This window comes from Dunckerocampus dactyliophorus, chromosome 10 (genome assembly GCF_027744805.1).
Source record: "Dunckerocampus dactyliophorus isolate RoL2022-P2 chromosome 10, RoL_Ddac_1.1, whole genome shotgun sequence".
Classification (NCBI taxonomy): Eukaryota; Metazoa; Chordata; class Actinopteri; order Syngnathiformes; family Syngnathidae; genus Dunckerocampus; species Dunckerocampus dactyliophorus.
Window position 1 is genome coordinate 22,573,432 of NC_072828.1, and position 12,277 is coordinate 22,585,708.

The 12,277-nt window shown below is 39.6% G+C and overlaps 1 protein-coding gene across 9 annotated transcripts in view; it reads left to right on the forward strand.

Moving 5' to 3' along the window:
* Nucleotides 1-12,277, forward strand: part of dnajc6 (DnaJ (Hsp40) homolog, subfamily C, member 6) — a 37,330-nt gene that overhangs the window by 13,552 nt on the left and 11,501 nt on the right. For 5 of the 9 annotated variants that reach the window (XM_054789592.1, XM_054789591.1, XM_054789596.1 and 2 more), the window contains 9 exons: nucleotides 997-1,145; nucleotides 1,562-1,684; nucleotides 2,001-2,134; nucleotides 4,282-4,476; nucleotides 4,665-4,782; nucleotides 4,957-5,036; nucleotides 6,738-6,931; nucleotides 9,901-10,278; nucleotides 10,859-11,002. In XM_054789592.1, the coding sequence (XP_054645567.1) occupies nucleotides 997-1,145; nucleotides 1,562-1,684; nucleotides 2,001-2,134; nucleotides 4,282-4,476; nucleotides 4,665-4,782; nucleotides 4,957-5,036; nucleotides 6,738-6,931; nucleotides 9,901-10,278; nucleotides 10,859-11,002 (1,515 nt within the window). The remainder of the gene's footprint in view (nucleotides 1-996; nucleotides 1,146-1,561; nucleotides 1,685-2,000; nucleotides 2,135-4,281; nucleotides 4,477-4,664; nucleotides 4,783-4,956; nucleotides 5,037-6,737; nucleotides 6,932-9,900; nucleotides 10,279-10,858; nucleotides 11,003-12,277) is intronic. The other 4 variants (XM_054789594.1, XM_054789593.1, XM_054789599.1 and 1 more) reach the window with 3 other exon arrangements.

Here is a 12,277-nt window from a genome sequence, read left to right on the forward strand (position 1 = left end):
CCGTAATCAGAATAATAAAGATGAAAGTTGCATTTCCGTGTGTGGCTTGTCTGTTTACCACTTAATTTGCTGCGGCGGCGCAACAGTGAATCAGGAGGAGAGCTTAGTGTCAGCTGACTGATGTCATATGACATCTACAAACTGACGGTTATGATGTGGGTGACGCATGCGATGAACCAACACTACCTTCATGATCAACCAGTAGCTCGCGATCAACGTAATGGGAACCCCCTAGACATGGCTGTATTTAGGAAAAGAGAATCATGTGAAACTTCAACGTCAAAATGGAAAAAATAATAAAATAGCATTTTAAAAATTAATATATATCAACATAATGTCTAAGAGTTTTTTGTCACTGTCTTGGGTCTTAAAAATTTTAATAATAATAATAATATAGTTAAATTTCAGCTCTCTCATCAAAGGTTGCCACTGACTTGACAAAATGCATCAAATGCGACAAATTGTTTACCACTACCAGGGAAAATATTACATTAGGATTATATATATTATATCACAACAATAATGATAGCAAATCATCTTAAATATACCAGTTAACCCAATAAACTACTGACCAGGATATGAATAATTTGGGGCCTACCTGTATATTATTCTTAACATTTCCTCCAAAGCCAAATCAAAAGTCCTTGTATTTGTTGAATCCGGTAATGTAATATTTGAGTAATAGAATGTGATGTAGCACAATTCTGTGTTTAACATTGCGATAAAATGTGGGCATATCCACAAATAGACTGGCCTTCAGCACTACATGCACAGCAGTGTGGTGGAGCAGCAGTGTGTCCTTCAGAGGACATAGTCAGCTGGACGATTTCCCACTTTAGGCTTTTGAGAAAAATAGAAGCTCATATTTGTATCTCCTTATTTCATAATTTCAGATTCTCATTTTACACTACTACCTGAATAGAACAATACTTTATTGTACATTTTTCCGAGTGTGTAAACTACTCTCTTAATAATGGATCTTATGTTATATTTCAGTGATGACTTACCCAGCAGAGTCTGTGCAGATTGGCTACCAGAACCATGTGGAAGACATCCGATCGTTCCTTGACAGTCGCCACGCTGACCACTACACTGTCTTCAACCTGTCACAGCGCAACTACCGCGGCGCCAAATTCTCCAACAGGGTGAGTAAAATAACTGCCTCATGAGGCCATATTGCATGCATATACAGTACAGGATGAGCTTTATGATTACTCTAGGTAGCACGTACTAGGATTTGTGTGTCATTCTCCAAGAACGGGAAAGTAGCCTCCTTTGTACTGTCCTGATTGTGTAAGTTAGCAAATTCAACGGAAAGAAATAGCTACCTTATAACTAACTCCAAGGCAGTTATGGAGTTAACATGGCCTAGATAGCTGCCCGTGGAAGTTAGTGTTTCTTCACAGATGACTCATCATGGCAGCTTGTGTGTTGCGCTGCTCTGTATCCCTTCCCTTTTTCCTCTCTTTCGTCTGTTTGTACCATTCCTTTTGTCTGAGCTCAATTTTTGCCCTGTCTGTTCTTCTGTCTATCCCCACCCACTTCTCCATCCCCTCTCCAGGTTTCAGAGTGTAATTGGCCTTCTCGCCAGGCTCCCAGCCTGCACAACCTCTTTGCTGTTTGTAAGAACATGCACAACTGGCTAAAACAGAATCCCAAGAATGTGTGTGTCATCACCTGCTCGGTAAGATTATTTTGCCTCATTTCACTGAGTCAAGTCTGTAATAGAGAAGCTACAAGTATAACCAGATTACCATTACATGCCCTGTTATGTTGTTTCCAGTGATGTGTGGTGCATTTCGTACCTAAACTGTCAGTGTACCTCTGACCTGACTATAATGGTGCATATGATTTGTCTATATTTTTCCTTTTTTTTAAATCCCTGTGTTACTCTTTATCTTTATCTATGCATGATCATATTTTCCTCAGTCATCCTAATAGAGCTAAGAGAGGAATTCAACTCTTCTGGGTGTCATGAGTCCATGCTGTGTACTTTTTAGGATGGCCGTGCTCCATCAGGCATCTTGGTTTGTGCCATGTTTTGCTTTTGCCACCTCTTCAGCAATCCAGTTCCTGCCATGCAGCTCCTCAGCGCCAAGAGACCAGGCTCGGGCCTCTGGCCTTCACACCGCAGGTTTGCATCCTTAATATGACACGACATTTTGACGGCACATGTGACAATACAGTATGAATATAAAGTGTAGTGAGAGCAAGAGAAATAAACAACACCACACTCTATATAAGACAGGAGAGCCATAAGATGTCTCATAGCCTAGGGGTGTCCAAAGTGCGGGCACATTGTAAAAATATAATTTAGCAAGAAAAAAAACAGCAAAAATTGACAAATTTGCAGTAATTTTAAAAGAGTCATGTCAAAATATTAAGAGAAACAAACTCTAACGTAACGAGAAAAAGACATAATTTTAGGGAGAAAACAGCATTTTAGTAGCATAAACTTGAAATATTAAAGAAAAAAGACTTTTTAAAAGTCATATGAGAAACAAACAAAACAACAAATAGTTGTAATTAGAAAAAATTAAGTTGCAGAAAAACTTTAATGTGCTGGGAATAAAATAAAAAAATAAAAAAAGAATAAAGTGAAACTATTAAGAGAAAAAAGTCGTATTCTAACGAGGAAAGAATTTTACGAGAATAAACATATAATATTATGCCAAAAAATGTTTGTAGCATAGAATACAAATTTTAAAGAAAAAATAAGTTATTTTTAAAATAATCAATTTTAATGCCTGCTACAAGTGCTTAGCATGTTTGCCACACAGTCAGGAGATTGGGTTCGAATCTTCGCTTGGGCATCTCTGTGTGGAGTTTGCATGTTCTCCCCGTGCGTGTGTGGGCTTTCTCTGGGTACTCCGGTTCCCTCCCACATTAAAAAAATATGCATTTTAGGTTAATTGGCGACTCTAAATTGTCCATGGGTATGAATGTGAGTGTGAGTGACTGTTTGTCTATATGTGCCCTGTGACTGGCTGGCGACCAGTCCAGGGTGTACAGCTGGGATAGGCTCCAGCATACCGCTGCAACCCTAATGAGGATAAGCGGCATAGAAAATGGATGTATGGATGATCATCCCAGGCCTAGTGGCCACGTGACATTTTCCTTCTGAACGAGAAATCTTGCCACGTGTAATCTTGCAAGATCGTGTGGCACGAGTATATTGCTATATAATTATTATAAATATGCTGACAATAAATAAAATGTGGAAAACATTGGGTACTGCTATAATTCTTGTACGGTATTAACATTTTTAATTTCTACTTCTATATAGGGGCCGCACGGTGGTCTAGTGGTTAGCATGTTGGCATGTTTACTCCGGTTTCCTCACAAATTAAAAAAAAACATGCATGTTGGGTTAATTGGCGACTCTAAATTGTCCATAGGTATGAATGTGAGTGTGAATGGTTGTTGGGCTGTGATTGGCTGGCAACAAGTCCAGGGTGTACCCCGCCTGTCGCCCAAAGTCAGCTGGGATAGGCTCCAGCATACCCCGGCGGCATAGAAAGCGGCATATAAAATTGATGGATGGATAGTTCAATATACATGTAGAGGGTTCACTCCTCTGTATGTGCTGATAGGACCAGTATGTGGGCTGTAGGAGCATCTAGTGGCAAATTCAAGGACTGCAACCATCTTAACAGAACAGTAACAATAAAAACACAGGCCTCCTTGTAAGGATAAATTGTTTGTTTGTTTTTAAATTGTACTCTACAATAAACAAATATGATCCCACTGAAATACATTATAGGATAAATGTGATGTGTGGGAAACATGCAAACAAATGCTTTTAAAGGGCATCTCAAAGGTTACCATCTCAATTTCTATACTCTGGTTTGTTGCAGCATTTGAGACAGATACCCTGTTGTGTATTGGGAGTTGCTTGTGAATGTCAAATTTTAAAACATGAAACCATGTAATAATTTTTAATCCAGCGTTATCTTCTCTGATTTTTATGTACTGTACAAACATGCCGCTCATACATCTGTGTACGAAGTGCGTAGACAATAAGGGCCCGCATATATGCTCATCTACAGGATAATTCTATGAAAATATCATGTGAAATGATTAAGGTATCAGATACGTATAAGTATTGAAAGTTGTGTTACATTTTGGGTGAATTCATTTTGAGTGCAACTATAGTAATAGCACAAAATCAGTAAGAATGACATACAGTAAGTTCAGCTCAGGAAAGGTCAGAGATGTATATAGAGCGTCTGCTGGAGCGTCTCACAATTAATCAGAAAATTTGACCATTTCTTCTGGCAGGTACATCGGCTACGTCTGTAGCATGGTGTCAGACAAGCCCAGTCTACCCCACACAAAGCCTCTTGTGATAAAGGCTCTCACCGTAAGTCCAGTTCCCTGTTTCAACAAGCAGCGGAGTGGCTGTCGGCCCTTCTGCGATGTCCTCATTGGAGAGACCAAAATCTTCACCACAGTACAGGAGTATGAGAGAATGAGGTACACTAAGGCATCATTCACAGCTTTTGCAAAAATATGTTTCAATGCAACAAAAAAAACACAATTTGTCATTATAAAGAAGGTTCTGGGGTGTGACTTATTTGTGTTGTAGTTACTGTATATTTTAGACATTTCTTTTTTTTAAATAATTTGTTGTCTACGTATTCACTCTTTTTGTGCCTGTCTAGAGAACACAGAGTTCAGGAGGGGAAAGTGGTTTTTCCTCTTGGTGTCAGCGTTCAAGGAGATGTCGTAGTTTCTGTTTATCACATGCGGTCCACTATTGGGGGACGTCTGCAAGCCAAGGTACCCTCGAAGTGTTAATTCAGTCCATCTTTTTCCACATCACCTAAGTGTAAAGAACTTTTTGTTGTCATAATGCTTCTAAGAGGCAATGTCATATTTGTGAAAAATTCGTTTTAAGGCAACAACAGTAGATCAAAATTAAATTACTCTCAAAACAATTTTCTGAATCTTTAGGTGTCCAACACACAAATTTTCCAGATCCAGTTCCACACTGGCTTCATTTCTCCTGGGACGACCATGCTAAAATTTAACAAGTAAGTCCCTTTTTCTTAATAATAGAGACAATTTGACAATTGTTATAGAATATTTTCAACTTCAAATACCAGCATAAAAATGATTAGGTTGGTACAGTAACTTGTAATTAGGTGGATAGTACCTGTGCATTGCCATGTTTGCCGCAGATTACCTATGTTTGCGGTCTGTAATATTGTAACAGTGGACCAGCCAGGACACTTTTTATATTGTCTTAATACAATGGTAATCAATACATGATGCTATAATGCTGACATTTAGGTTGGTCTCATTCGCTTTTGACAATGATTTCATCTGTATTTATGAAAGTGACTTAAGGATATATTATATTGAACTGTAGAGCCCTGGAGCTCAAAAAAATATTTGTGTCTTATTGCATCAGCACCCTTGCCACCATCCAGAAAATACATTATCATCTGAAGTGTGTTAATGATTACATATAGAGTGGTGTGAAAAAGTGTTTGCCCACTTCATCATTTCTTTTTTTTTTTGCATGTTTGTCACACTTAAATGTTTCAGATCATCAAACACATTTAAATATCAGTCAATCACATCACAAAATGCAGTTTTTAAATGAAACTTTTTGTTATTAATGGGGCAAAAAAAGCCACACCTACATGGCCCTGTGTGAAAAAGTGATTGCCCCCCTGTTAAAACATAACCGAGATTAATTGAGATCTATCAGTCTGAAAAAGGTTATAAAGCTGTGAACCACAGTGAGAGCCATTATCCATAAAGGGCGACAACAAGGAACAGTGGTGAACCTGACGACTCATCCAAGATGTCACAAAAGACCCCACAACAACATCCAAAGAACTGCAGGCCTCACTTGCCTCTCAGTTAAGGTCAGTGTTCATGACTCCACCATAAGAAAGACACTGGGCAAAAACGGCCTGCGTGGCAGAGTTCCAAGACGAAAACCACTGCTGAACAAAAAGAACATATAGGCTCGTCTCAATTTTGCCAGAATACGGATAGACTCCAGCATACCCCCGTGACCCTAATGAGGATAAGCAGCATAGAAAATGAATGGATGGATGGATGGGACATCTTGATGATCCCCAAGACCTTTGGGAAAATACTCAGTGGTCTGATGAGTCAAAAGTTGAACTTTCTGGAAGGTGTGTGTCCCATTAAATCTGGCGTAAAAGTAACGCCAGATTTCAGAAAAAAAGAACATCATACCAACAGTAAAATACTGTGGTGGTAGTGTGATGGTCTGGGGCTGTTTTGCTGCTTCTTGACCTGGAAGACTTGCTGTGATATAAACGGAACCATGAATTCTGCTGTCTACCAAAAAATCCTGAAGGAGAATGTCCGGCCATCTGGTCATGACCTCAAGGTGAAACGAACTGGGGTTCTGCAGCAGGACAATGAAACACACCAGCAAGTCCACCTCTGAATGGCTGAAGAAACACAAAATGAAGACTTTGGAGTGGCCTAGTCAAAGGTTTGCATTTTTTCCCCTTAATAATAAAACATTTAATTTAAAAACTGTATTTTGTGCTTAGTTGAGTTGTCATTGATTAATATTTAATTTTGTTTGGTGATCTGAAACATTTCAGTGTGACAAATATGTAGAAAAATAAGAAATCAGGAAGGGGGCAAACACCTTTTCACACCGCTGTATACAGTTTAAATGTCCCTCTTAATCCTACCCTATCCTTATCCTACACATACATTTTACATACCTCTCTTCTCAGACCAGAGCTCGATGCATGTGACTCTCCAGACAAGTATCCGCAGCTGTTTCATGTCATACTGGACGTGGAGGTGGAGGGGCTAGACAAGCAGAAAGACCTGACGCCACCTTGGGAGCAGTTCCCATCTAAAGACCTGAGTCCCAATGTGCTCTTCTCCTGCCATCAGGAGCATCAGGATGCACTCGCCATTGCTGGTACTTATTGCACTGTAGTGTAGCACAGTAGTGCTACACTAATTATCACCAGAGTTGGACAACACTTTGAAATAAAAGCACCTTAACTTTACTTAAACATAATATAATATACTTCTTTAAATAGTGGACTTACTACACAAATGCCTTACTATGAAGCAGTAGAAGACGGACATCTCCCAGTCTATAAGGAAAGAAAGATTATGGAAAAAAGTTAAATAAAATGTATTATACAGGTATGTATATTATGAATGTAATAATTTTTATTATAACTTTTTACATGTAAATTTTAAATGTAATTACCACATTGTTTTATATTCAAAAAGCTATCCCACCGTACTAGCACATTTGCATCGTTAAAGTTTTCATAAATGTATTCACAAAATACGTCATTTCAGACCAAAACATATACTTCTTCAGTGGTTTGTGTGCTGTAAGTAACATCACAGTGTGTATGTACATGCATAAACTATAATTGGTGCAGCACATATAGAATTGTGCTTGTGTTTAATTCAGATACATAATACCACAAAATAATCTTTATTTTTGCTCCTACAAGATGAGATGGAGGGCTTGGATTTGGAGGGTAAGGCAGCACAGTACAACGCTGACATTGGTCTTTGCGCTACATCTACTTTAGTTAAGCAGGACAAGGACTCTTCAATTTGATCATATATATATATATATATATATATATATATATATATATATATATATATATATATATATATATATATACGTCTGTGTAGGCTCTCAGTCGTACAGGAGTTGTCCATCGAGGAAAAGGCTTCTTGAGACGTCATCTGTACTTCTGTGTAGAAGGTGTCGGACGTTTCGCTCCTCATCCGAAGAGCTTCGTCAGCAAACTAATAAGTGCTGGTAGCTTAGGCCTTAAATACAGTAAGAGTGGGCGGAATTGGTGTGCCAACACCCTCCTCCTATTGGTTCGTTACACTAAGCCTGGGCGGAGCAGTGGTATAATCCTATCCTGTTATTCACACCTACGATAAAAGGGAAGTGTCGCTCCCTGAATTGGGTATGAACGACTCTGATACTGGCTTGTTAGCATCTATTGTTCTGGCTCGGCCCTGCCTTCACCTCATTTGCAAGACTAAGAGCTGTGGGTTTTGGTCTCAGTAACCTGCTGAACACAGGGTCCAAATTAAACCTCAAACCACCATTCCGATTCAATGATGGGTTCTGTTGTTTGACAAAAATAGCTTCCTTTACTCCTCTTTCAAACCATCTGTTTTCTTTGGCCAAAATCTTTACCTCGCTGTCCTGAAAGGAGTGATTGGTAGCTTTCAGGTGTAGATGTACTGCTGATTGAGGACCACTAGCATTGTCCCTGCGATGTTGATAAAGCCTTTTTTGGAGCATTTGCTTAGTTTCCCCAATGTAGTGCTCTTTGCATTCCTCATCTTTACAGTGGATGGAATAGACCACATTGCTCTGTTTCTGGTTTGGAGCCTTGTCTTTAGGATGCACTAATTTTTGTCTCAGGGTATTTACTGTATTTAAGGCCTAAGCTACCAGCACTTATTAGTTTGCTGACGAAGCTCTTCGGATGAGGAGCGAAACGTCCGACACCTTCTACACAGAAGTACAGATGACGTCTCAAGAAGCCTTTTCCTCGATATATATATATATATATATATATATATATATATACATACATATATATTATTATTATTATTATTATTATTGGAGAAATGGATAAACACGTTTGGCAAAATGTGCATTGATTGAATTGAAGTGAGCCTCATTGTTGTTCCCCAGTGAGACATCATTGGTCCCTTGCTTAAGAGGTTAAAATGCCTCTGCCCCACATACCAACATTAGATATAAAAGCAGTTCTACTATAGTTTAGGCCAGGGGTCGGCAGCCTACACCATCAAAAGAGCGATGAATGATTCTTTCATGTATTCTCCCTCTGTGAATGGGTTCCTCCTCCTTATGATGTCATGTGCAGCTACAACACTAGCAGCTGTAGTTGAGTTTGGAGCCTTCATCCACTTCTTGAAAGTGCTTGCTCTGCTCAAACGTCCATAGTAGTTCCCAAATGGCTCTCTTACGCCCATCTGCAGTTGGGTCCTTTTTTTCAGAAAAAGCTGAGTATTTGTTTTGAAAATGTCTTTCAATGTTACATTTTTTGTTATTTGCTAATTTCTCACCACATATCAAGCACACGGGTAAGCCAGCATCAATGGCAGCTCAGATGGTAGAGTGGTTGTCTCCCAACCTGAAGGTTGCAGGTTCAATCCTCTGCCCTCTCGTGATCGAAGAAGATACTGAACCCCCAGTTGCTCCTGATGCTGCGTCATCAGTAGGTAAATGTGCTAGCAGTGTCAAAGCTCTTTGAGTGCCTTGGAGGTAGAAAAGCGCTATACAAGTGAAAGACCATTTACCATTTACTTACCGTGGGGACATTCAACATGACGTCTTTTTCTTGTCTCGCTGCACACACTGCCCCCCTTCCCCTTTTGCCCAACCGGCAGTCAGAAAGCAGTCTAGATGCTGTCATGGACTTGCAGTGAGTCTGATATTTATATCTCTTTTCAAAAATGCACATTTCCTCCACTTTGATGTTAAAAAAAATCACAGAGCTCAGCGAAGGGAGCCCTAACGAGGCTAAAGAGCTGCGGGTTGCCGACCCCTGGTTGAGGCAGTAGTTTTCAGTTGTGCATCATGTTTACAAAAGGGAGTGGGGTTATCTTAGGGTTATTTTGTCCTATCTTGGACAGTCAATTGTTGTTGTTTACATTTACAATAGAATTATTAATGGTATGACTTTTAGTATCATTCCAGTGCTAGATACTAGATACTTATACTGTTGATTTAGTTGCCCTTTATTTCTTTCTTTACCCTATCCATGTTCCCTTTACCTTGTCTATTCTGGACCCACTTTTCTCTGTTGTATATTTTGGCCCATCACATTTCTTTCTTTCTATTCTCTTTAAATTGTCCTACAGAGCCGAGCAGGCCACATGGAGGCTCTGATGGTCGAGGCCATGGTGAGGAGAGTGAGCCCTCTGATGATGAGATGCTTTCTCTCTCCAGTCAGCGAAGTAGCACCACCACAGCCCCCCACAAACCGGACCCGCCTACTCCAATGCCTGTGGCCCCTGATCCATCTGGGGATGTGGATCTTCTCGGTCTCGATGGAGAGGAGATCAAGCAGCCGCGTCCTCCATCCCAGCCTCCCCCTTCCGCAGCTGCAACTACTGACCTCCTGGGGGACTTTTTTGGGGCTCCACCCCAGCCCTCAAGCGGTCCTTCATCCACACACTCCACCCCGCATAAAGTAGTGCCAAGCTCTGCCTCGCCTTGTCCTTCTCCTGCCCCACCAGGTGAGGAAGTCTATATAACTTCAATTTTAAACTGAAGATGAAAGCAATTTATGTAATGCTCATTACATGATACTGGTACTTTGGCTCACTGGGCACATTACGAATAGAATAGAATATGCCTTTATTCATCCCACAATGGAGAAATATAGGTTTTTGTAATAGCAAGAGAATATCAGAAATAAAACATTATTACATTTAATTGATTAAATTATCAACCAGTCCAGGGTGTACCCCGCCTCTCACCCAAAGTGAACTGGGATAGGTTCCAGCGTACACAAGTGGCATAGAAATTGGATAGATGGATGGATGGATGATTAAATTATTTATTGAGCTACACCACATTTAATTTCAATCTGTTTGTTGAGGGGGTGTGTCGGAAAATGTTTTCCTCATATTGTTTAATGCATTAGGTGAAAGATAGTTTTGGTTCGTCAATTAATCGCAGACGAAGTAACACAAGAAATGTCTGAAAATAACGAGCTGGTGTTTCTGGTACATTCTGCGCATGCACAAGTACTGTACTTGCACAGATAAAATATTACTTACAGATTTAATGGAATGTCACATTTGTGTCCCCCAGTGTTTGACCCTTTTGGGGCCGGTCCCATGCCGAAGCCTCAGGAGATGATGGGTTCATTTCTGGGACCAGGTAATGTGGGGCAGCCGGACCCCTTCCTGCATGCTGCTCGCTCTCCATCCCCCACCCTGCAGCCCACAAGCTTTGGTAAGGCATGTCTGTGTTGCTCTGCTGCTCACTGATTATGGACAAGATCAAACTGTTTCCTTGCCACAGCTGTATGTATGGCATGTTGTATTGCATCTGTAAATCCATTGCTACGCTTTAACACATTAACTTACATTGTGATTGTCTTTGAGCATTCCACTTTTAAATAAAAGAAGAGTGCATATAAGAATAATGTTTTAAAGTGAATACAGTATGTCATTAATGAATGAATGATGAATGAATGAATGAATGATGCAACCTGAACTAACATATTTTTTTAATGATTCCTACAAGTAGCAAGTTCATGGCTGGGGAGGAATTTATACCTTTGGAGTTTGTTTTTTTTTAATGCAAACACAAGTTGTTAATTCAGAGGGTAACAAGAAAAAGAAAGTAGTAATTTGCTTTGTTTTAAAAAAAAATCCCCAAATACCTCCTACTTTAGTTTAATTGATTATTAACTGAAAAACATTTGTGTTATATATATGTATATGAAGTACATACAAACTATTCTTCCCCAGGAAGAACTGTGATACTTTGGTGTAAAAGTCTGATCACCTCCTGGTGAGCCGGTGTATATAATTCTCCATCTAGGCAGTCAAACTCATTCATTCATTCAGCAGAGCATACAAATATCAAAAATCTTGTATTTGACTTGCTGCTCCCAAGTTGTCAAAAAAAAAAAAAGTGGGCTAACAAGCACCTTCCAGTTCACGCATGTCCCCCAGCCCTCAGGATGAAGCGAGTACTGCAGACACCTCCCGTATAACATTTCTGTGTATTTTATTAAGAATAATAATGTCACATTTATATTAAAGACAATACACAGGTCATGGTGTATAATAAATGCAATTTAATGTACTATATTTTAATTTAATTTAAATTTATTATTGGCGACATGTTGACAAACAGAAACTGGTAGGCGCCATGATCCAACCCAGTGCACCCACTGAGTGAACTCAAAAGTCAGGCAGGGCTTGCGTACTTAGCTTAGAAGAGACATTCGCCGCAGCCTCATCTTAGGGTTCTGTTCTGTATTTGATAAGGAAATGTGCAAATTTAGCATTTGTATTAAGAAAACAATTGGAATCATACAGAAGTCATGCAGAAAATACATTTATAATGCAGTTCAATGGGAAAATATTAATATTTTATTTGTTTATTGTTTTTTTGAGGCTCTGCCTCACCTGCCTCCCCTGACTGCATGTCACTGCCTAGAAGACACCTCAACAATTGTCAAACTGTCTATTGTTGCATCCATCTACTGTATGTGTT